Raw genomic sequence first — 21,755 nt, 5'->3', positions numbered from 1 at the left:
ACATACTGACAGTCTACAAGTGAGCTGCTTACCAAACTGAATTGTCATTCGTAATGATGATAAATTCTGTGCTAACCGTCCATGCAAAGGATTTGTCAATACATTTTTATCGTTAACGGTATAAAATACCGTTGCAACATGTTGTCAAAACTATTCCTGCCTTGAATGCAACCTTGTGACTTGGAATTAATTATAACCAAATAAACACTGCATTCTTTGCTATAACCACACACACACACACACACACACACACACACACACACACACACACACACACACACACACACACACACACACACACACAGACAGAGACAGACTCATAAAAAACAGATTAAACCATGATGGATGTACGCATCTCCAACACCAGTCAGATAAACAGGCAGAGGTTATGAAGTGGAGAAAAAGGATGATAATGACAAGAAGCTCTTTTGTTTCTCCGTTATTTTCTGAGCTCTTCTGCCGCCTGCTCGCTCCCTCCTCCTGACTGTTTTGTCTTCCTTTATGTGAGCACTAAAGACGCGCGAGCACTCACACAAAACGCTCAAGGCGCAAGACACCTACACACCTACTTGACTCATTGTTCTTTTTCTTCTCCCTTCGCCTTTCCCGACGCTTATACTCTAATTAATAAGAGAAAGAGAGGATCCCTTAATTGAAAGCATTCCTGAGAATATGAACTACCACTCTGGAGGACTGCTCCATTTTCTCTACAATGCAATGCTTTACCCTCCTTGCACGAGAACACCACACAGTTGAATCTTCGAAAAATACTGCGGGACAAATCCCACAAATCCCAACGTGCCTCTCAAACGACGCGTCTGCGTCATGTGCAGCACATATAAAAACACATATTGGCCTCTTGACCTCGTGTGATTTACCCCGGCGCGAGAGAAGCCACGTAAGTAACCTTAAGGACAGTTTCTGACACAGACGATCAAAATGGAGCGGCGCTGAGTTGAAACCTGCCCTCCGGGCTAAGAGGATTACGGCTGAATATCATCCGCAGCCAGACGAAAGTCATTCTAGACTTTAAGAAGGACAGTCTCAGTATTGTGTGCTCTGAGGCCCGATTGGCCCTTTTGTATAGTGGCCTACTGCACTCTGAGATACTCTCAGCTCTCCTCTGTTAGCTGCCACGGCCGGGAATCTACACTTTTAATATTAGATAAATTCTGTTTTTTCCAATCTCACGCCAGAGCTATCGGAGAATTTCTCATACGCTGCAGCCATTTATCAGACGTGCATTATTAGAAAGATCTGCCAAGTTCATGAGAGAGTTCACAATGATTTGATGCAGTATTGATCCTTACTAAGAGGATTAAAAGTGAACATTGCACAGTGTGCTGATTACTGATTCAGAATTATTCATAACTTAGGCTTTGTTACTTTGACCTGGCCTTGGTGCATTGTACTCTGTTCTGCGATATGGTGCATTGGCCTCTCTACTGTGCTAAAGCTGCTGCAATGAGAGTTGTTTGAAATACAACACAAGTCTCCTTTTCAGGAAGGAAGGGGAAGTAACAGAGCTATAAATTAAAAAATGACTTTTATATATATTATTTACTGAAAAAGCTCCACTGCACTCCACTCCACATGTATTAGCTATTGCCTGCTTGTACCCCACTAAGATAAATATTATTGCACTCCACTATCGTATAGCTTAATGAAATATGAAATATAGAACTATACAGCAGCATACAAAACATTTAAAATGAGCTCCCTGTTGGCCAACGTGAACACTAAAATGCTGCTTAGATGTTGTAAATTCATAGCATGAGTTATGAACCATTTTTCTGAATAATAGGTGATTCACTTTAGGTCAACAGTGTTGACAGATTTATCTGGAATATTTTCCCCTTCTCGTATTGGCGTCACAGAGGTGCGTGGGAGTTTGGGATTTGCTCATTTTGTGTTTTCTTGTGCTTCGGTATTTTGTTGTTGTTGTTGTCACAGCGTTGATTTGTCATTTGCAAACATGATCCCATAACAGCTTTGTCATTATTTGCCATTAAAAAGTTGAAATGAAGATATGTGTTTCACCTCAGTACACATGTCTTAATCTTGCATCACTTCCTCGTACTCTGTTTTTTAAAATTGAATTGTTGGTTGGCCGATGCACTGTGACGCTTCCTGTTGCGGTGAATTGGGATGTTTGAATGTCATTAACTTGTTCCCATGCATGGATGCAATCGTCTGATCCAAGCCGTGTGTGTGTGTGTGTGTGTGTGTGTGTTTGTCAGTGAGGGTGCAGTTTTTTAGCCTGGCTGCTGCTGCAAATCAAGCGGATCACTGGCTTTAGATTGATCCATATCGGTGCACTAACGAGTATGTTCCTCGCTCCGGCTGGAGTTGCTCTTCCAGTGGAATTACCACACGTTTGCAAAATATCAAAGCTCTGCATCTCTAATGTGGTTTTGGGGAAAGTTTATCATCACTGCTGTGCTGATCTTCGTGCGAGCTTGTGGAAAGTCACCAGTTCAATGTGTATCTAACTGTGTATTGGACTGCGTAGTTATGACACTGATGTGTGTTTATGTCTGTTTCAGAAATGCACTAGTTTAAGTTGAATAGTTCAGGTCTGATTACAAATTGCAAATTCATCGTTGCAGTTTCATGTAATTTCCCACAAGATTAAAAGTACACAACACCCTCTCTTCTAAGGGAAATTCCTCTTACCATTGCTTTTAAAACAAAAGGTAATTGCATTTTTTGCTTGCCTCAAAGTAAAAACCATCTCCCGTGTCGCACATACTTACAGCATCCAGTTGAGCCATGTATTGATCAGATTGACAGGTTCAATCAGCGGCTGGGTTTTGCAGCTGAGCCAATTGAGCTTTCTCATTCTATCAAACTCAAGCATGCAACGTCAAAATAAAAACCCCAAAACATGCGCTTCCTCAAGTAAGCAGTAAGTAACCCACTCAAGCAAATGTAGTGGTTTGTGGAACGTGAGCTCAGATTATGGGACGTAGTTAGTGAAAACAAATGCTAGGCTACGGGAAGGACGGGGGGGGGGGGCTTTTGCAACTTAAAAACTAAATATAAAATGCATCACTGCTTAAAAGGTGCAAATTATTAATAGTATAGATGGATTTATGGTGTAGGAATTAGTTCGGGACAGCATCTAGTTGACTGGTGGAGGCCTGTAAGGGAGAAGCTGTCTCTTTTAGAAAACCGCAAAGCAAAGCACTGAGAAATAATAGATAGGACCCCATTAGAGGGCGAGTAGTGATGTTCCCCACTTCTTCTTTTTTTCTAATTTTACAAAAAAAGAAAGGAAAAAAATACAAGAAATGTTTCACTGAGGAAAGCTTTTTAGAGGGAGGAGCTGTGAATAAATACCATTTTCACACATCTTGAAGTGAGTCCTCTGCACAGGTCACTGGACACCAGCCTTGACTGGTGTCCGACCCGATTTGAGGTCTCGGTGTGTATAATCTAGGACAGTTAGGCGTTTTTTTCACTTGAACTGAAAGCACCGTTTGTGGAGAGGCAGTGGACGCGTTGCTCGGGCCGTTGTTCATTCAGGCAGCCCTCCACGGTCCCCTGTGGGCAACCACTGTGGGTCCAAACAGGCCAAGCTCACAACTGCAAAAGAACTCTATGTTCAAGTGCAGCTGCTTCAACTATTGGAGCCTAAATGTCTTTTCATTCATGGCTTTTGGGCAGACATTTGCCAACGCAGCTTACCACCACTGACACATTTAAGCCCCACTAGTGCCTCGGCTCCAAGACTGGCGATGTGGATCTGCCAGATGGCCAGTTTGCTCCTCTACTCTCCACAAAACGAGCCTCACTGACTTTGGTGATCCCCCTGATTTTTCCGCTTATTCCACTATCAGGTCAAAGTTTTTTCCTTATTATTGTGTATGGTCGAATACCTTCGTTTAGTGCTTTATTCATCAATGTTTGCATAATTAGAAGGAAGATTATACCAGTCTGTCAGTTTGAGCATTATAGGATGCTGATGTTTGCATTAAGCTCTAAAGTGCTTAAGCAAAGTCAATACATTCAGTCACCTCCGTCTTTGTTGCGCTTCCTCTCCCGCAGTAAATTATAATTTAGGCCGGCGACTACGTTTCAGTCAAGTCTGTGTTGTTCAGCTGTCTCTTCTCTGCAGATGAGCTTCAAAGGATTAGTTTGATCTCTTTTTGAGATCGTTCGGATGAGGGAACAGTGCATTCAAAAAAATGGGAGTTGGAAGCACAAATATTGCTTTCGACACCACGCATGTTACAGTGCAGATACAGAGACGTTCGGTTGGTAAGAGCATGAATCCACGATGATGAAACATTTCATGAAGCCGCAGCAAGACGGCAAAGAACACACGGCCAAGTTTGATTCAGTATGCACAGCAGACAACGAAGACGTATTCAAATGTCATTTCTACGATTTCATGCTGCAAATTGCTTTCGCGCAAAGGTTAAAAATGTCTTCAACTGTGTCCAGCTGTCCCCGTTTTTGTTAATGTGCACGTGAACTTCTGTTACCCTTTAAAAAAAATAAATAACATGTGGAATAATGGAACCCGTTGGGTTTGGCGAGTTTGGACGAAGGCTAAAAAGCTGCAAATAAATGTGCAGTAAAAGTGCGAGTGAACGTTTTGACTTTAAACGGTTCTCAGGGTTTTCGCAGCGCTCCATTACAGACCCACACTTTGACCTTCCGTCTAATTACAATCCGATATCGGCCTGTAATGAGCGTAATGACGCCTGGTGGCCTTATGGTGCTGAAGAGAGGGCTGGTGTTAAATGGTGCTTACAGGGAGGTGCTGAAAGCCGTGTGAGCTGGTGCGTGATGGACGCCGTGCGCTTGGATGGTAAAGAAAATCCAATCATGTACAGTAGTATTCAGCTTTGGAGAGAGAGAGAGAGAGAGTGTGTGGATAAGGGACAAATGGGGTACGCGTCAGTTTGGCGGGAAACATCATGCATTTGCATTTCCCTGAAGGTGTCTCTCATGTCTCAGTTTCCCCAAATCTCCCACTGTTCCTTCTAGCAGTGCTTTTTATTTCTTTCTTTTCACTCTCGCTCTCTTCTGCTTTTCTCTTGCCGAGTCTCAGGTCTTCGGGGATTCACACAGAGAAATCAATTTTGCTTGGCCTCTTTGCCTTTGGAAGGGAACATAGGCATATATATATAAATATTCACATGCGGCTATTTCAGATCCTCAGCTCGGGGAATGAACCAGTGGATGAGCTGTTCTTCCGTTTGATCATGAAGCCTGTGTACATGTGTCTCTATGGATGATTTCTGTCTTTCCCTGCCGCATCCCTCTATTCCAACTCCTTCCTCACTTGTTTTCCTTAACTTCCGCCTCTACACGAGTGAACGCGTGTACGCTGCAGCCGGGGCTTTGTTTGGGAGGCGCATGCGGTGATTGGCGGACGGGCCCTGGAGCTGATGCTTCAGCCGCCCGTGCTGTGGCCCACTTCCTCTCCCTTGGCCCCAGCTGTGTCTGGTACTGATACTTCATGGGTTTTCTTCAGAAGACATCTCCACCTCTCCTCTCCTTTCTAAATCCCCATGCTTTGGTCACTCTCTCTCTCTCTCCCTCCCGCCCCAATTGTCAGCTTTGTTTTACAAACTGAGCAGTGACACTGTCTCTCCGAGGCAGCCCCGGCTTCCTGTCGGGCCGGATCTGCTGTGACAGCGGGCATACTCGGCACACACTGGTGTAACACACGCACGCCGACACCCAACCCGCCCAGTGCCGCGCGTGCAGACGCTCACGCATGAACGTGAACGGCGTGCAGACGACCAGAGTGGATGCAGCACGTGCAGCAACGCGCTCCGTTTTACCTCACCTTCACCTGACAGAAGACACCCACCCCCCCCCTCCACCCCTTTACTCCCCTCCCCACCTCTGCCCGCCCCCTTTACAGCTGATACAGCTCGACAGGTGCGGCAGTTTTGGAGTTGTGTGTGTATGCATGTGTGTGTATGTGTGTGTGTACTGGTGCGTACAGTCATTCTGATGCATATTTTATATTAGGCTGCGGAGCGTGTGCGTGTAACTAGGGCACGAAGGGGGCCAGAATACATCCTGGTTGAATGTGGGTGTGTTTTTCTCCCAGCAGTAGATGAATTTGCACACTTATTGCATTACCTTTTTTTTTTTTTTACTGTAAAACAATTTTTCTTTCCTTTCACCGTGTTATCGGTCAGCCTCAGGGCTCGTTTTGGAGGTCTGTCTATTAGCACACACATGGACAAACACAGACCACCTCAGCCATTTGAGGACACTTTCTGTTTAATGTTATTTATAAACAGCTTTTGAGTCTGGCATTGTTTGATAACCACATACAAAACATTCGGGTTGCACAACGGAAGAGAGGAGAGGGAAATAATAATGAGATAGAGAAGGGAGCAACGAGGATGGAAGAGAAAGAAGAGGAGAAGGTGGAGAAGAAGGGGGAGAAATGCAAGCAGGGTGGGAGGGAAAGACAGAGGGATAGAAAAGCATAAGAGGAGGATCAGGAGGGGCAGTGTTGGGTGTTGGGCTTGAACGAGTCAGCAAAAAAAGAAAGAAATGAAATAATGATAATCTTATTGATAAAAAAATAGTTCCATTTTTTAGGGAACTATAGATACACAGTGGAGACTTTCCCCCTTTTTATTCCTTTTTTTCCCCTTTTTTCTTTACAAAAAGAAAAAAAAATATCATCCTCATTGGAGAAACAGACACAATTTACATCACCTCTGTGTTCACGGCAGCACAAACAAGTTCACCAGAAGGGGGTTTCTAATCCTACATGTCAGAAGAATGACACCAGTGATCAGAGCTTCTGTCCGTCCCCAACATTTAGATAGATAGACATAAAGAGGCGGGGCTCAGCAGAAAACGCACACAAGCAGAGTGCAAATGTGGCCCCTGCTCTCTGCTTCCCATCCAAACCACACGTTACTGAGAAGTCCTTGTGCTTTTTGTCTGCATGCCATAATTTAAATCTTTTTGTTAGCTGTCGTATTTTGCGTACAAGGGCAGCTCCTTTCTCAAAATAGAATTTATAACTGTGCAATGCTAAAAGAAATAAAGACTTTTAGCATTACTGGCCAGTCAAGGTACCCGGATGTCCCGTGTGTGTCTGTACAGGGTTCCCCAATTGTAGTTGTGCACTTGAGACTAAGTGGATCACTTTGAAACAGTTCACGTCCGAAGTCGTAACCTTCTGCTCTGGGATTTGAAATCCCCGGTCTAACGGTGCTTAGTAGCTTCCAGTGTGACAGGAAGACCGTGAAGGTGATCGGGCCTCAGGGTCGTGTGTGCTCGAACGGCTCCGGTTTGTACGGAAACACCGTGTCCCATAGTCCTCTCTGCCCTTGTTGGGTTCCCGAAAGAAGCCTCGGGAAAGCGGCGCTCTCCTCGGATGTAGCAGCGTTAATGTCCAACCGTCCCCTCCGCAGTGCTCACAGATTGCCGAGTCCTTTTGGCTTTCGGAGTACATCGAACAAACCGGGGAGGGCAAGGACAGGAATGCAGTAGGAGATTGTCGGTTCCTTTGCCCTGTGGTGATCAACACGGTCTTCAGACCACTGCAATATATGTGTATGTGGAGTTGTGGTGATCCTCAGCACTCCTGCCTGATTTTCTTCCAGCGTTTGAAAACGTCCTGTGCCTATTTGGATTGAATTATGTGTACTTCTTAGCGTCCTCGGCATTACAAAGGAAAGCGCATAACAGTTTCTGGAAGTCAGACGTCCAGTGGGTCGGGCTCTGGTTGCTCCTTAGACCGCTCGTGTTGACCTTTCGGGCTCGTAGATGCCTCCGTTTTGTAGACAGGGAATTTGAAGAGTGAAAAAAGCCACCGTCTTACCTCCACAGTGTGTCCCCCATGGCCACTTGTTCCTCATTAGGCATCCTCTTCTTGTGTCGTTCTACCCGCATGGCTTTAGTTTTTTTGTCGTTTTTCAAGTGGACGCACACTCAAACAATACAGTTACAGAGACGATCTTTCCCCAACTCATTCACACTGACTGTGACCGATTTGTCTCTTTACAATGAAAGGTTGGTTCTGAGTGGCTTTTAAGTAGATTTGTGGCAAGGATCCTGCAACAGGCATCTTTTAAGGTCAAGATGTGCATTAAAGTATGTTCACCTCCTAGTGAGACATGCAAGTCAAATCTCTTATTACTGGATATACAGTGATTGTAGTTGTTACTGCTGTAGCAGTACGATGATGCCACTTGTATATTTAGCATCTTGCTTCTGGATCCTAAGGTGCTGATGAGTGAGCAGTGTGACAGTTATGAATGAGATGAAGTCAGACTGAGAGAGAATTATTGTGCAGAGGACTAAACGTAGAAGCAGAACCCTGAACTGTTCCGATCCTTATTGTGCGTCTTTCGCTGTCACTTGAATGAGTTGAGTTGGCTTGTTGTTTTTATGTAGCTGTAATTTTTTGCTTTTTACCAGAATAAGATGCATTAAGTGAATCAATCGATGCCACAATGACAAAATGTTAAGATTTCCTGATGTTTTCCTCTGTGACATCATCAAAGCAATATGCTAAATAGTTTTCCCTGTTTTCCCATGTTTTGTAAATGACCCATGGATGTTCCTCCCTTAATAGAGGAGGGATACTTTGACATAGATATTTGACAATATTCGTTACAAGCAGTCATGTACACACACAGTTATGCACTGTTATGCACACATGCTTCATTCAAAGAGCCAGGACACTGTGGGTCGGGAGAATGAATCACAAGGTGGGATCCCCAGCAGAATAGTGTGCGATTCCTGCCCCGGCGTAGGATGACAGAGCTGAGTGTGTCAGCAGCAGAGCTGTTAGTAAACAGAAATCTGCAAAGTGTGACCCGGCGTTATTAGTGGCTCTCTGGACCCCACTCGGTGGGCCGACAGAAGTTCTGGGGATGCACTTGTTCTTCCTCCTCGCAGTTCCAGACGGATCGTATTTACCTCCATCTGCAGTATAGTCTTTCTCACTCCCCTCCCGCAGTACCTGCACCTCATTCAGCCCCCCTTTCACTTTCCGGCCCCGACGGGTGCAGTTTCTGCGGCCTCCCTTCGGGGGCCGCGGTAGGGGCGAGGGTGAAGGCAAGCTGTACTGATCCCCGTGGGGCAAGTACGGTCGCTGATGGTGGGTGTGATGGTTTCTGTGACGATTCAGGTGGTTCAAAGACTCTCCGTGGTCCATCTCCCCACCCGGGTCGCCGTGCGGACGACCCTCAGCCGCCAGGCAACTGGGCAGCTCCTCTTTCTTCAGCGTCTTCAGGTCCTTCTCCGCCATTTCTGGGGGTGAAACGCACATCAGAGATGAGGTGGAGCCTCTGAACCGGCGCAGCCAATCCCAAAGTGACAGCGCCTTGCAATCACACTCCCACGGGTTGCCGTTCAGTCGCAGGTACTCCAGGGCCGGCAGTAGAGTCAAGCTGGATCCAGATAGCTCAGTGAGGGAGTTATTAAACAGGTACAGGGTGGTGAGGCGTCGTAGGTCATGGAAAGCTTGGCGGTCCACCCACTGGATTCGGTTCTGGTGCAGAAGTAGGCGGTCTAAGACTCCCAGACCACGGAAGGTGTTCTGCCGAAGGCTCCACAGCTTGTTCCCGTGAAGGAAGAGATGACTGAGGTTCAGAAGGTCGATGAACAGGTCGTCCTCCAGGAACTCCAACTGGTTGTCCTGCCAGGATGTAGGGGAAGGATGGAAGACAAATAAACAGAGGCTTAGAACAGGGTGCACTGGACGCCACTTTGATATTGTATGAGATGCCTTCGCAGTATAACGATATTTTGTTTTTCGATAAACATTCTGATCCTATCCACATTTATTTCAGCAGTATTCTGGTCAGATTTTAGCTTAGATTTCTTGCATACGTACATACTATGTCAATAATAGGTTGTCCTTTTTGCCCATAATGATTTGACAAAGCACATCAGATAACAGCTTGACTATGTAAGTATAACATATAATATTAAAGTCTGTATCATATTCTGATTTTGAATGATCTCTTCTGATTCTGCTTTGTATCCTTATGGTTGTAATGCACTTATTGTAAATCGCTGTGGATAAAAGTCTCAGCTAAACGACATTTAATGTAATGTAGCTAACAAAAGTGTTTATAAAAAGTATGATGATCCGCTGACTGTCGGGTTTGTTGTTTAGTTTAAATAAATCACAATATGCGGTAAACGCTGAGCCAGTCTGATTACACCATAATGTGATTGTGGTGGCAGATGTAATATGCAGTGGAGATAAAAGCAGGCTGTTATCCATGTACCTGTAGGTAGAGATACTGGAGATTATTGAGGCCCGCAAAGATGCCTGCAGGCAGTGTGACCAGGCCACAGTGGTAGAGGTGCAGCGCGTGTAGCCTCCCGAGACCCAGGAAGGTGTCCGAGGCAACGGCCTGCAGGTGCTGGTTGTCCCCGAGATCCAGCTCCTCCAGGCGATCAAATCCGTGGAAGGTGGAGGGTTGTATGTAGGAGATGTTGTTGGAGTAAAGCCACAGCATGGTGGTGGTGGGCGAGAAGTGGCCGCGAAGCAGCCGCTGGATCTTGTTGTTCTGCAGGAAGACGCGCTCGCTCTGGGCAGGGATGCCCTCAGGCACCGTGTGGATGTTGTGGGCCTGGCAGGAGACGGTGCTGGGAGAGTTGTAGCAGATGCAGTGGCGAGGGCAAGGCGAAGAGAGATCCAGGCCACACAGCACCAGCAGTAACTCCACCCCACCATAACCTGAGAGGGGGAAGGGAGAGGTAAAACAAAAGAAAAGGAAAGAGAGCGTGAGAAAGGGAGGAGCAGAATTCATTGGGAGTCATACAGCAGCACTCCTGTTATATAAATGAAAGTCTCAGTTTACAAGGACCACAATGGGCACGGTTCAGTGCAGACAAACCACAATGTGACGCAAATCTTTATGTACACACACACACACAAACATTCATGTATTGTTTTGGGAGCCCATATTTTCCCAAACAGTTTACCCTAAACCTTAACCTCGCTTTCCCTTTACTGTTATCTGAATCTCAAGCTCAAATACCAACGGGGGAGCGTTTTTTCCCGTTTGGCAAAAGCCTTGAAAATCCTTAATACCAAGAGGCCCCACCTTGCACGCTCAAAAACAGACCAAACATTATTGGAGCAGTGTGTGTGTATTTATTATAATTCTTATCATCATTCTTATTTAATTTTTACAGGCAGTGTGACTGTCATCTTTGTGCTCCTGGGACCAATCTTGACGATGCCGCACGCACCGCATCGAGCGCTGCGCGGATTTATCTATTTTGGTTACCCTCTGTAGGCAACAGAAAAAATCAATGATTATCTTGTTTACACTAGAACACCTGTAATACATTCCTGCAATAAGGGAAAGAGAGAAAGGTGAGAGGGGAGATGGAGGATGAAGCGGGAAACATGTCTGATATTGCTTCTTGTTTTCTCACTAACAGACTTACTTTTTTTATTTACTTATTTATTAATCCTGCTTCGTCTCCAGTTTTTGCTGTATTCTTGTGGCCACAGAGGTAAAAAAACAAGAAAGAACACGCTAAAGGGGATGAGGATGGAAACATGCTGATCTGGGGAGCGAAGTGACGGAGAGAGTTCCGATGCGATATGAACATCGTGTGCTGACATGTGTCCAGGCGTGAGTGTTCATGGACAGATGTGATGGACAGATGTCAGTTTGTCTGGGACGCTACTGCTCTGTGAAGGACAACATGTTCTGAAATGTCAGTAGTGGACCGGGTTGTATTGAGTATCTGTATAGCAGTGTGCACTCGAGTAAACAAGGCCACACGGGTTTGTATGCGTTTGTTCTCCTTTCAATACTTGACACACGTGACATTTATCTGGGACATGTTGTGAGGGAACTGTTTGTCGTATTTGACAAGGCTGATCTTTTCATGAGAAAAAAACAGCTGTTCTCAATGGTTTATGACCGAAGACGGCCAAAGGGAGATACTCCAGGAACAAATCTACAACTATTCACATTTATGGTTTCAGAGCATGAACATGGGAGCAGCATCCTGGAAGTCATCATCAAACCTTACATAATATTAACCATTATAATCTATTATGAAAGCAATAACTACCCAGCGATTTATGAAGGAAAGTCAAAAGGAACTCATACCTTTACGAGCAGGAACATTAAAGTGATGAAAACATTTGTGTACCAATATTACAATACACTTCATATAATTCTGTAATGGCGGTTCTGCACAATGAGCACATTTACTTTTGGTAGCCTTCTTTCAGTAATTTACGCTAGAACATTTCCACTCACTTTCCTGAGTTATGGGTTATATAGTAGCTGTAACATACAGCGTGTATTCAGCTCCTGAGGGTAATCAAAGTTATTTTATCTTTTTATATTTTTCCTTCTCTTCTCTACTCAACTGCACTTTATTTGTTCATCCGCGTGGCCCTTTGCTTCCTGCTTCTGTGCTTCCTCCCTCCACAGCTTTATCTTCACATGCCACTCAGCCCCGTCTGCTTATCTGTTAATTAGGTACAAAGCTGCTATTTACTACGTGATATAAGCTTAGAAATGTCCACTTTGTTACAGAGCCTCTTGGTCTGTACCCACCTGTCTGTATGTATCTTTGATTTATGTTTCCATTTGTGTAAATTGACATGTTCATGATATTTAGCTCTTCGTGTACGTATATCTCAAGGGGAAAAGTGCGCTCTACATGGGACAACAAAAGGCTTTCAATAAATGATGACAATTCTCAATTCTCAGTTTACATGATCAAACTCCCCAACACGGTATTCCCACTGCTCCCATTATTGATTCTTTTCCATTCAGCTTGTCAACAGTATAAGCATAGTCGACACGTACTTGTGATAGTGCTTCTGGTGTTAGTTTGCATTTCCAATCGCTTTCGCTTCGTTGTTGCCTTCTGTTTACCCCTGAAGTCTTTTTTTTTTTTTTATCATCATCGCGTTATATCTGACTTCCCTCATCTTCCGCAATGCCTCTTTTATTCTTTCCAATTATATCTTGCGAATAATCCTTTTTTTTTTCATTGTGCAATGTGGTGTGTACATCTCCGTGGCTGTACACTGTACATCTGAGTGAAATGTGTGCAGATGCGTTAACAACTCTGCTTGCTGCTTGTGGGTGTTTTAAAATGTATAGATTAAGAGATTATATGAGTTATTACAGCTGTGGACTGTGGTACCGTATGGCTCCGACACTCGGGGTAGCAAATCTCCCGCCAGCATCCAGTCGTTTTATCATTTGAGAAGACGTTGCAGTGTTCGTCTGCTTTTGATACTATGGAGGACCTTAAATAAAGAGCTTAGCAGTTGAAGCGTTAAAGTATGAGCGTTTAGATGATTCATAACGTGAGCTGAAATCCATGTTTTCAAATCCATGGAATTGTTACTGTAGGTTTGCAACTGTCGAGCTGCACGGCAGTAGCACACTCTGCAGTACGTTAATATGCGGCTAATTATTGAAATTCAGTAAATAGCGGATGTATTAAGCTGGCATTAAGCCAAGCGTCAGACCTCCCAGTATGGAGAGTGAAGGTACATCAAAATGTGTTTCACTAGTATTTCATCATGACTCATATTCCCATATAGCGATGTTACATGGGAAAAGGAATGCTGCCTGCTGTGACTCCCTGGTGAAAGGGTTTAATATTTTATAGCTACTCACTCTTTCTTTCAATTGAAAGACGAAATGGGTCCAAACACTTGACTGGTATTGTACCTGCTACCTTCTACCTTAAATCATTTTTGTGATTTAATCAACACGGTGCTTTGCTCAAAAAAGAGTGGAGCACAGCATGTTTGCTCCAGCTAAATTATCTGCCAATTATTCAATTTGATTACTTGAAAATAATAAATATGAATAACTTTATTTCCACCTGCTTTACAATTAAAACACGATAGAATGCTAGGTATCTGATATGTATGGTAAGTATGTGGACACCTGAGCATTACATCTACACATATTATCATTATTAATTCATTCATAAACCACGGGCCTTCGTTTGCTGCTACGAGGCGCCCAGTACAAATAAACAGAGTAAATACTTATTTAAAAGACACTCCTGAGAAAGCCAATACGTATCGTCATACGTATATCATTAATATATCAAATTGTTAAATTTTTCAAATTGTATGCACTCAGTTTTCTTTAAGGTTAAAATTAGCTGTGTTGGAACTGTCACCCAATCCATAAAAACTGCCAGAATAACACAGCAGTATATAGCGAGAGGTCTTTACTCTTTTTGCCAGATTGTGTGAATCTACTTTTTGGAAAAGTGATAGAGCACTGTCTACTAAACCACAAAGTCTCACACACGATTTATTGTGCAAATTCCAGCTCGCTTGGCTCGTAATCGCAGTGGCGACGATGTCCTTTTGTCTTTTAGCTTGGCGTGAATACATGGCTTGCACTTTACCCCAGTAATTGTCCATTTCAGCAAGCGACGCCTTTTTAATCACAACTCTCTCATTGTCCCTCTTTGCTCTCTTTGCCTCCGCGTCTGTTCCCCTCCGGTTGTTCGCCTGAATTCTCACTTTAGCCTCCCGGACTAGATATCAGCTGAAAGCTTCATCAAGCACAGCCGGGGGTTCAATTACGAGAGCCATCTCACTCCCTACCAGGTAAAATGGGTACACACACACACACACACACACACACACACACACACACACACACACACACACACAAGAGAAAAGAATAAAAAGAAGCACATCCACATGCTTGTCAGGTCATCATCCCAACTACAACCTGGCTTCTGGAGGAGAGACACCTGCCACTCAATCCGGTTAACATAAGGGGGGAAAAAGCAACAGAGTGGGATGTCAGAGGGGGAGGGAAAAGGAAAGGAGAGGAGGGGAGCCAGATGGGGAGAAGGGGGGGGGCGGGAGGTTCAATATCAAACTCAAAGAGAATGAGGAGCTCTTACACATGAAGGCAGAGGCAAGAGAAGAGAGGCACAGCATGGCGGTGTGGGAGGGAGAGAGAGAGCCGAGCGGGTGCGACTGTGGCTTCTGAAGGAAGATGGGGGTGACAGGGACCTAGACCGGTATACATGTAGGTGTCTAGATGTCTGTCTGCTCTGCACAGAACGCAGCTGTGAGTTTCCCATGAACTGCCAACTAATTCTGTGAGCTTCTGGGAGGTGAGTCAGATAAACACTTGCAAATTGATCAACACACACATACACTCAATTTCCAGAGCGAGGGGAAAAAAAAACAAAAGCGTTGTCACGCTGAATCACATGTGTCTTGTAGAAGTGCACACGTGCACACATGCACGTAGGCCGCAGGTGCACACACCCGCTCAGAGACACGGATAATCAATCGTAATTAAGCAGCAGTCACGGGGTTTCACCTGAAAGTTTGAAAAAGCCGTAGAAAGGAGAGAAATAAGAGTGAAATTTAGCCAAGAGAACGAGACGGGGCACAGGAGGAGCGACGGCTCGCTCACACATCAAACGCCGATGCTGCTCTTCTCTTGTTGGTGGTTGTTTAGATTAGCATAATCCCAAAGATCATTTAGTGTTGCTCATTCAAATGGTGATAAATCTCTGGCAGAGTTAATGAGAGATTTAAACGGCGTCATCGCCTCAAAGACACAGCTGAAATATCTGCACTATATAATCCTCCCCTCGTGTAATATACGACGTAGCCATTACATCCATCTTGATAGACGACACAAACCAGGTCAATATTGCCGTTTCTGCACCACTGATCCTGCGTGGCCTTGAAATGACTATTTATTTTATATTATAATCTGCAGTTCTGTGACTCCAAACAAAGGAATTCAAGCTTGTACACAAATCACCGGCTGACCCGGCAGAGTTCGAGCGCTCGAGGGCTGCCCGTGTTGGGGTAGTAATTTTTGGGTACTGACGCTTTTATTTCTTCTTTTCTAAACAAGCAGCTCATTACTTTTCAGAACTCCACACCATCCTTGATAACACAGTCTTGAATGAAATGCGAATGCAGTGGTCATTACGGCATCAGTTTATCTTGTATAGTAATAATAATAATAACAATAGGAAAGAGCAGACTATCTAACCTCCGTACCCGGGCACGGCACAGTCGCCGGCCTCTGCACGTTTAACAAATCCAAGAAGGCCAGATTTAAGACGATTTTGCGAGGTATTCTACGAGAGGCGCTGGACCGGTCCTGTGGGATCTGTTGTTCCCCGCTGACACTGCCTGGTCTGACTCTCAGCTATAGTGGCATCTTCTCAGCACACACCATACGTTAAAACATTCAGGCAATCTGCTCTGATCAGGGTGACCGTGCGTGTGTGTGTGTGTGTGTGGTTACAGAGAGAGACCTCTACCCTCCTTGCATGCAGTATTTGGGTCATTTAAAGGGTAAGCTTATCTCAGCACTAATCAAGCTCTTATTCGGAAAAACTTTCCCGCCCCTCCCTCCCATATACATAACCAGAAGACGCAGCTCACAGTTTTCCCCACTTAACTGCTGTCTAGTAGTGGAGGAAAGACGTCGGCTCTCGGCCTCGTCCTTCCCCGATGGAGCCACGGTAACACAGACCGACGAGGTGTCAACGGCGAACGAGGGGGCCAAGGTCAGACACTGACTCCTCAGGCATCAAACGGATACGACCGGGCATATAAGAAAACCAAAATCCAGGGCTGGCTGCTTATTTAATTGCATATTAGAGCTACCGGAAGACAATCTTAAAACAAAAAAAAACTGTGAGGCCTCTCAAAGCCAGAAAGAAAAAATATTTGGGTGCGAGGGAACATAAATAATATTTTTAACACCAACAACAACAACACATCAGCTTGCAGGCCGACATACAGATGCTAAGTGACACGCAAACACGCATTCACACACACGTGCGTCCCCAACGAAGCTAATTCACAGGGTTTTCATAGCTTGACTGACGCGTGTGTGCATGTGTGTGTTCATTTAACATCTGTGGTGTGTGTGTGTGTCTCTACAGCAGTTGTGATGGAGGTGCCGGTCGGCCTCCTGTGTGGTGTGGAATATGGAATGCTCTCTGGCAGATATCCTCAGTGGGGACCAGGGAGATATGAGGCTGTCCAACAAGCCGGCGAGAAGAAGACGGGAAAGTGCAGGACTCCTCTTCTAATGGCTGTTTGTCCAATTCCCCGCAGCACAGGGGACATCGTTCATCCTCCTCTTGTGTCCACACCATTCGCTGCTCTGTCCTCCGTACTGCAGGTATGAATCACCCTTTGTCGCCCTCCTCCGCCCCCCCCCCAACACCCCTGTTGTTCGTTTAGTTTCCCATCTGTCTCCATTACAAAGACTGCTAAAAGCACATCAGGACTTATTATTGCATAAATCTTTCGCGGCGATGACTGTCGGCGCTGTTGCGCCCTGTTTCCACGGTGCTCGTTTTTTGAGGCACGCGGAAAGCGAGACGTTTTTTCGTGCTCATGCTGGTGGATTACACTTGTTAAATCAGACACACGCGGATTCAAAAAAAAAAAAAAAAGAGGGGAGAAAAGATTAATGAGGCAGAAGGCAAAAACAAAAAACAAAAAAAGATGAAAGGTTACAAAGCAAATACCCGGAATGACAAGTGAAGTGATCGACGTGTCCGAGGGATCGTCTGACACCGGGCTGCTCTATCCGATAACACGCTGTCGGCGCGCGCGCGCCTTTGACCGAGCCAATCACAGGCGGGCGTGAGCCATTCTTCAGGCTGATTGGGCAAAAACAAGCATGGGAGGGAGAGGGGGGGGGTCTCTCATTAAACAGGCTCCCCATGGAGAATGATTTTAAGGCACTATGGAACTGTCAGCGCTTGATGCGATCAGTTTCGTTACAAAGTGAGTTATCTAGTAGCTGACACATGTGAAACCCAGTGCAACGGAATGATTAATGACTCGAGAGCACGAGTGCGGGGCGGGCGTGAAATCGCCCGATCAAGCCTGTCTTTATCTAAATCCCGGTGTCGGCCTGATACTTTTCTAACAGTTTGGGACTGACGGCCATTGCGGGCGTTCTCACGACACCATCGGTGCGATATCGGCGGCGGCAAAGCGCTTCACCATCTTCGTTTGGCCCCGCTGTTCTCTTCCCCGAGACGTTTCACACTGTGGCGCTGAGGGAAGATACGTTAATACAGGCGGCGCCACAGAGAGCGGGCCCAGAGGAGGCGTCAGTCAGCAGACGGGAGAAGGCCAGTGAAAGGGAGTTTGGCAAGCGAAGAGGAGGCGTTACAGCTTTGCTCCATCAGCTGAAGAGAGATGGCGGCAAGAGCATGTCGGGGTAAACACCCCCCCCCCCCCACATCAGTCTTCGGATCGGGCTAATCTGAAGGCCGACGGTTAAACTCCGCCATCAGTCATAACGTTTGGCTCCTGCGAAGGTCAGAGTCATCTGGAAGCGTCTCGTCTCGCTCTTCTTCTGCTCTCTACTTTTGATACGCTGCGGTTCCCTCGTCTTTCTCAATGGCCTTTTGGTTTTGATCATGAAGCATTCCGGAGGTCCTGTTTCTATTTGAAGGAGATACTCCGCTAATCCTCAGGCCGCCTGTAGGATTGGAGAGTTCGCTCCTCCTTGGAGGCGAGCAGGTGCGCCGCCTGAATTCAAAGCGGTTCCACCGGATTCCGGCGATGACTCACAATCTCGTAACGTCTCTAAAGCGTCACAGAAGCCGTCATTCCCTCAGGACCATCGTTTTCTGTGCTCCGACCTCGTCACCTGCTCAAATGTTGCATTGTGATATTGTAGAAGACGGATGAAAAGAGTCAGACTGGCATCGATATTTCTAGAAATAATCTGGATGTTCATTTTTGAAGTGCAGTATGAGAGAGAATAAAATAAGAAAGTTACATTTATATATACATAGCACATGTTTCTGCACATATAGGTTTACCTGGAGAGAGAGACAGATTATCATCATTATCACCTCAGATTATCATCCAGGGGATTGTATAAGAGCCGATTAAACGTTCTCAATCCTAAAATGGCGAGTGAAACACCTGGAATGTTGGAAAAGAAACGTGTCCGAAACGCACCAGAATTGTGTACTAGAAGTTGCAAAGTTTGCTTTTAGCTTTCATTTAGTTTTCTTCTATTGGTGTCGATCAAAGGTGGAACTGAAAGCCCTCCGTGGCTTTATCTGGGCCTCAAGAACGGTCGTCCACATGAAACGAGGCGGCACGGCGTCCGAAGTATTCACATTCAAGAAAGCTTGAACACAATCTCAGGCATTATGATTAATTCACTCGGCTCCTCTTCATTTTCCTTCCTGTTGGACTGCGTTCATTCACCTCCGCGTTCTGTTTCAAATTGCCCTCTTGTTTTGCTGCAGATTCCTTGTGTCTACATTCGGATGCTACCTCCATCCCGGTTTCTTTCTACGCTTTATTTCCGTGACTGCAGCAGCTCTCGGTTCATTGAAACTCACGCACATACTTGTTTTGATTAGAAGCGGTTCACGGGGAGGTCTGCAGATTATCCAGGGTTACTGGGACACTGTTTCTATGAAGACATGTCACCGTTGAGGTTTCTATTAGTCATTTTTCAGTGCTTTGAACATCATGAAACACAATTTGATTGTGGGGATGTCAGAGGTGTCAGAAAAGGAAACATCAAAGCCGTGGCAAATAAAATTAAACCATCTGCGAGGAGAGATGCTCACAGCGGGTGACTGCGAAATATATACTGTTATATAATATGAAATGTATAAATATTTTTGTCTGATTTGGTTGAAATGTCTAGTTCATGACTTTGTTTGGGTCTACAGAGGCTAAACTCAAGTTTCTCTTCAACCTCTTTTTTCACTTTGATTCCAAAAGTAAATCTCTTTTCACACACACACACACACACACACACACACACACACACACACACACAAGGTATCTTCAACAAAAGGCACCTTGGTGCTGAAATCAACCGAAACATTGTGTTCTAGGTAGAATCCTCTCTGTCCTCCACCTTAGGCGAGTAGCACAGAGACGCACGGTGCAGCACAGGGGCAACGGCACTCATCACAGCGCCATAAATTGCTTTGATTCCCTTCAACAAGCCACAAACATTTGCATACGAACCCGCCTGCAAACACACATGTGAGCTTTGCCGAGAAACACAAAAGCACCCGTTCACTCGTACACACACCGACGCACATCAAGGGCCTGCGACACTTGAGCCGCTACGCCCACATGTTTATGCTGAGAGGCGTGCACGGGGGACACACACACACTTTCGCCTCCACAAGCCTGTACCACTCGGTTTGTGTTGCACGAAAACAGGCCACCCGGCGCACGCGCACATTGTGCATCACGCCGGAGCATGACACAGAAACGCACACACCAGCTTGGAAATGAATTATGAATGCACAACTGAGGCGGCCTCCTCCTCCCCGACTCACTACGTCGGTCCACTCAATCCACCTTCACCTCGGCTACATAATCCTCTCGATTTCTCAGCCGCTTTGTGTCACCTTCCTCTGACCCCTCTCCTCCTTCTGTTTCCCCTCCTTTCTCTTCCTCCTCCTCCTCCTCCTCCTCCTCCTCACCTCCCTCCTCTACTCCCTCCGAATTTGTCTTTGTGAACGAACAAGGATTCACTCAGGCATCGTGGCGTTGAATTCAGACGCTTCATTTTGATGGCTTCTCTGACACGTCTGGTGTGGGAGAGAGAATTAGTAAAGAATTGATTAAAAAACGATATTTGCGGTAGGTTTCTGGTCCATGTGACGTTCATACAGAGCCACTAAATTCAAACACTCTTTTTTCCTTTTTTTTTTTTTATTCACGAATAATAGGAAAACTGCTGAATCCTTTTGTTTAAACTGCATCACAGCTCCGGTTTGTTAAAGCTCTGCCTTGTCTCATGATCACCTCCTCCTGTTCTAACGCAGCTGAACTCACAATGTAGTTGGTCTCATTAATATTATCTACCAGGCAGCCGTCATGCGCAGTGCTGCGAGTTGTATTGTCAATCGAATCTCAATTTCATGACGGTAAATTGAAAGACAAACAGCTGTGGAATGTAGTTGCATAAATTGACGTTTAAAAAGAAACACTGAAAAAGTTTGAGGCTACAGATTAATTTTACTGCTAATATGAAGTGCCCAAACTTTTATATTCAAACAGTCATTCATCAACTGTTTTGACGACCAATTTATTATTTTAATCATTTTTTAAACACTCCAAACAATGTGAGCTGGTGAATTTGTTTGTTGTCTTTGTCAAGTTAAGGCTTCGCGATGGATCGTTTCACCCCCGACATTTTAATATGCACAAACGCTCGTATCAGAGTACGTGCAATGTTTGCAAATGACCTCAAACGCATCGTAACACACAGATATCTGAGAAATATGATAAAACGTTTAACTAATTTCTGTCATTAAAAAAAACAATGAAATTGAAAACAATCATTATTCATTAGCTGCTATTTGGATGAAATCCAAAACATAACAAAAGATGATCAAAAAACATTGTTTAGTATTGATGTTGAGACTTTGATATTGTATTGGCACCAGTATCTGAAATTCTTATGGATGAATATTGGTTGTTGCCTGGAAATTATAATCGAATTATAATCAGCTCTAATTGGAATGTGTGTGTGTGTGTGTGAGAGAGGGAGATTTGACAATTTCTCTCCAACTAGCAGCAGGCAATGCCAGTAATGTAAGTCTGTGTGTTTGTGTTTTTATGCGTCTTACAAATACTACTTTCTACTGCCAGCTTATGGCAGCCCTGGAGACACAAAGCAAACACACACACACACAGAGATTTTACTATGTTGCAGGGCTTTGCATGATGGTACAGTATCGCTCTGCACTGAGGTAACAACCTTTACACACAT

The 21,755-nt window shown here is 45.0% G+C and overlaps 1 protein-coding gene across 2 annotated transcripts in view; it reads right to left on the bottom strand.

Moving 5' to 3' along the window:
- Positions 1–6,234: 6,234 nt before the first annotated feature.
- Positions 6,235–21,755, bottom strand: part of rtn4rl1a (reticulon 4 receptor-like 1a) — a 63,910-nt gene continuing 48,389 nt past the window's right edge. For both annotated transcript variants that reach the window (XM_040182336.2, XM_078105280.1), the window contains 2 exons: positions 10,239–10,693; positions 6,235–9,640 (listed from right to left, as the gene is read on the bottom strand). In XM_040182336.2, coding sequence (XP_040038270.1) covers positions 8,702–9,640; positions 10,239–10,693 — 1,394 coding nt within the window. In that variant the 3' untranslated portion in view covers positions 6,235–8,701. The remainder of the gene's footprint in view (positions 9,641–10,238; positions 10,694–21,755) is intronic.

This window comes from Gasterosteus aculeatus, chromosome 7 (assembly GCF_964276395.1).
Source record: "Gasterosteus aculeatus chromosome 7, fGasAcu3.hap1.1, whole genome shotgun sequence".
Taxonomy (NCBI): Eukaryota; Metazoa; Chordata; class Actinopteri; order Perciformes; family Gasterosteidae; genus Gasterosteus; species Gasterosteus aculeatus.
The sequence above is the reverse complement of the archived record's forward strand: the minus strand, read 5'-3'. Positions and strand labels throughout refer to the sequence as shown.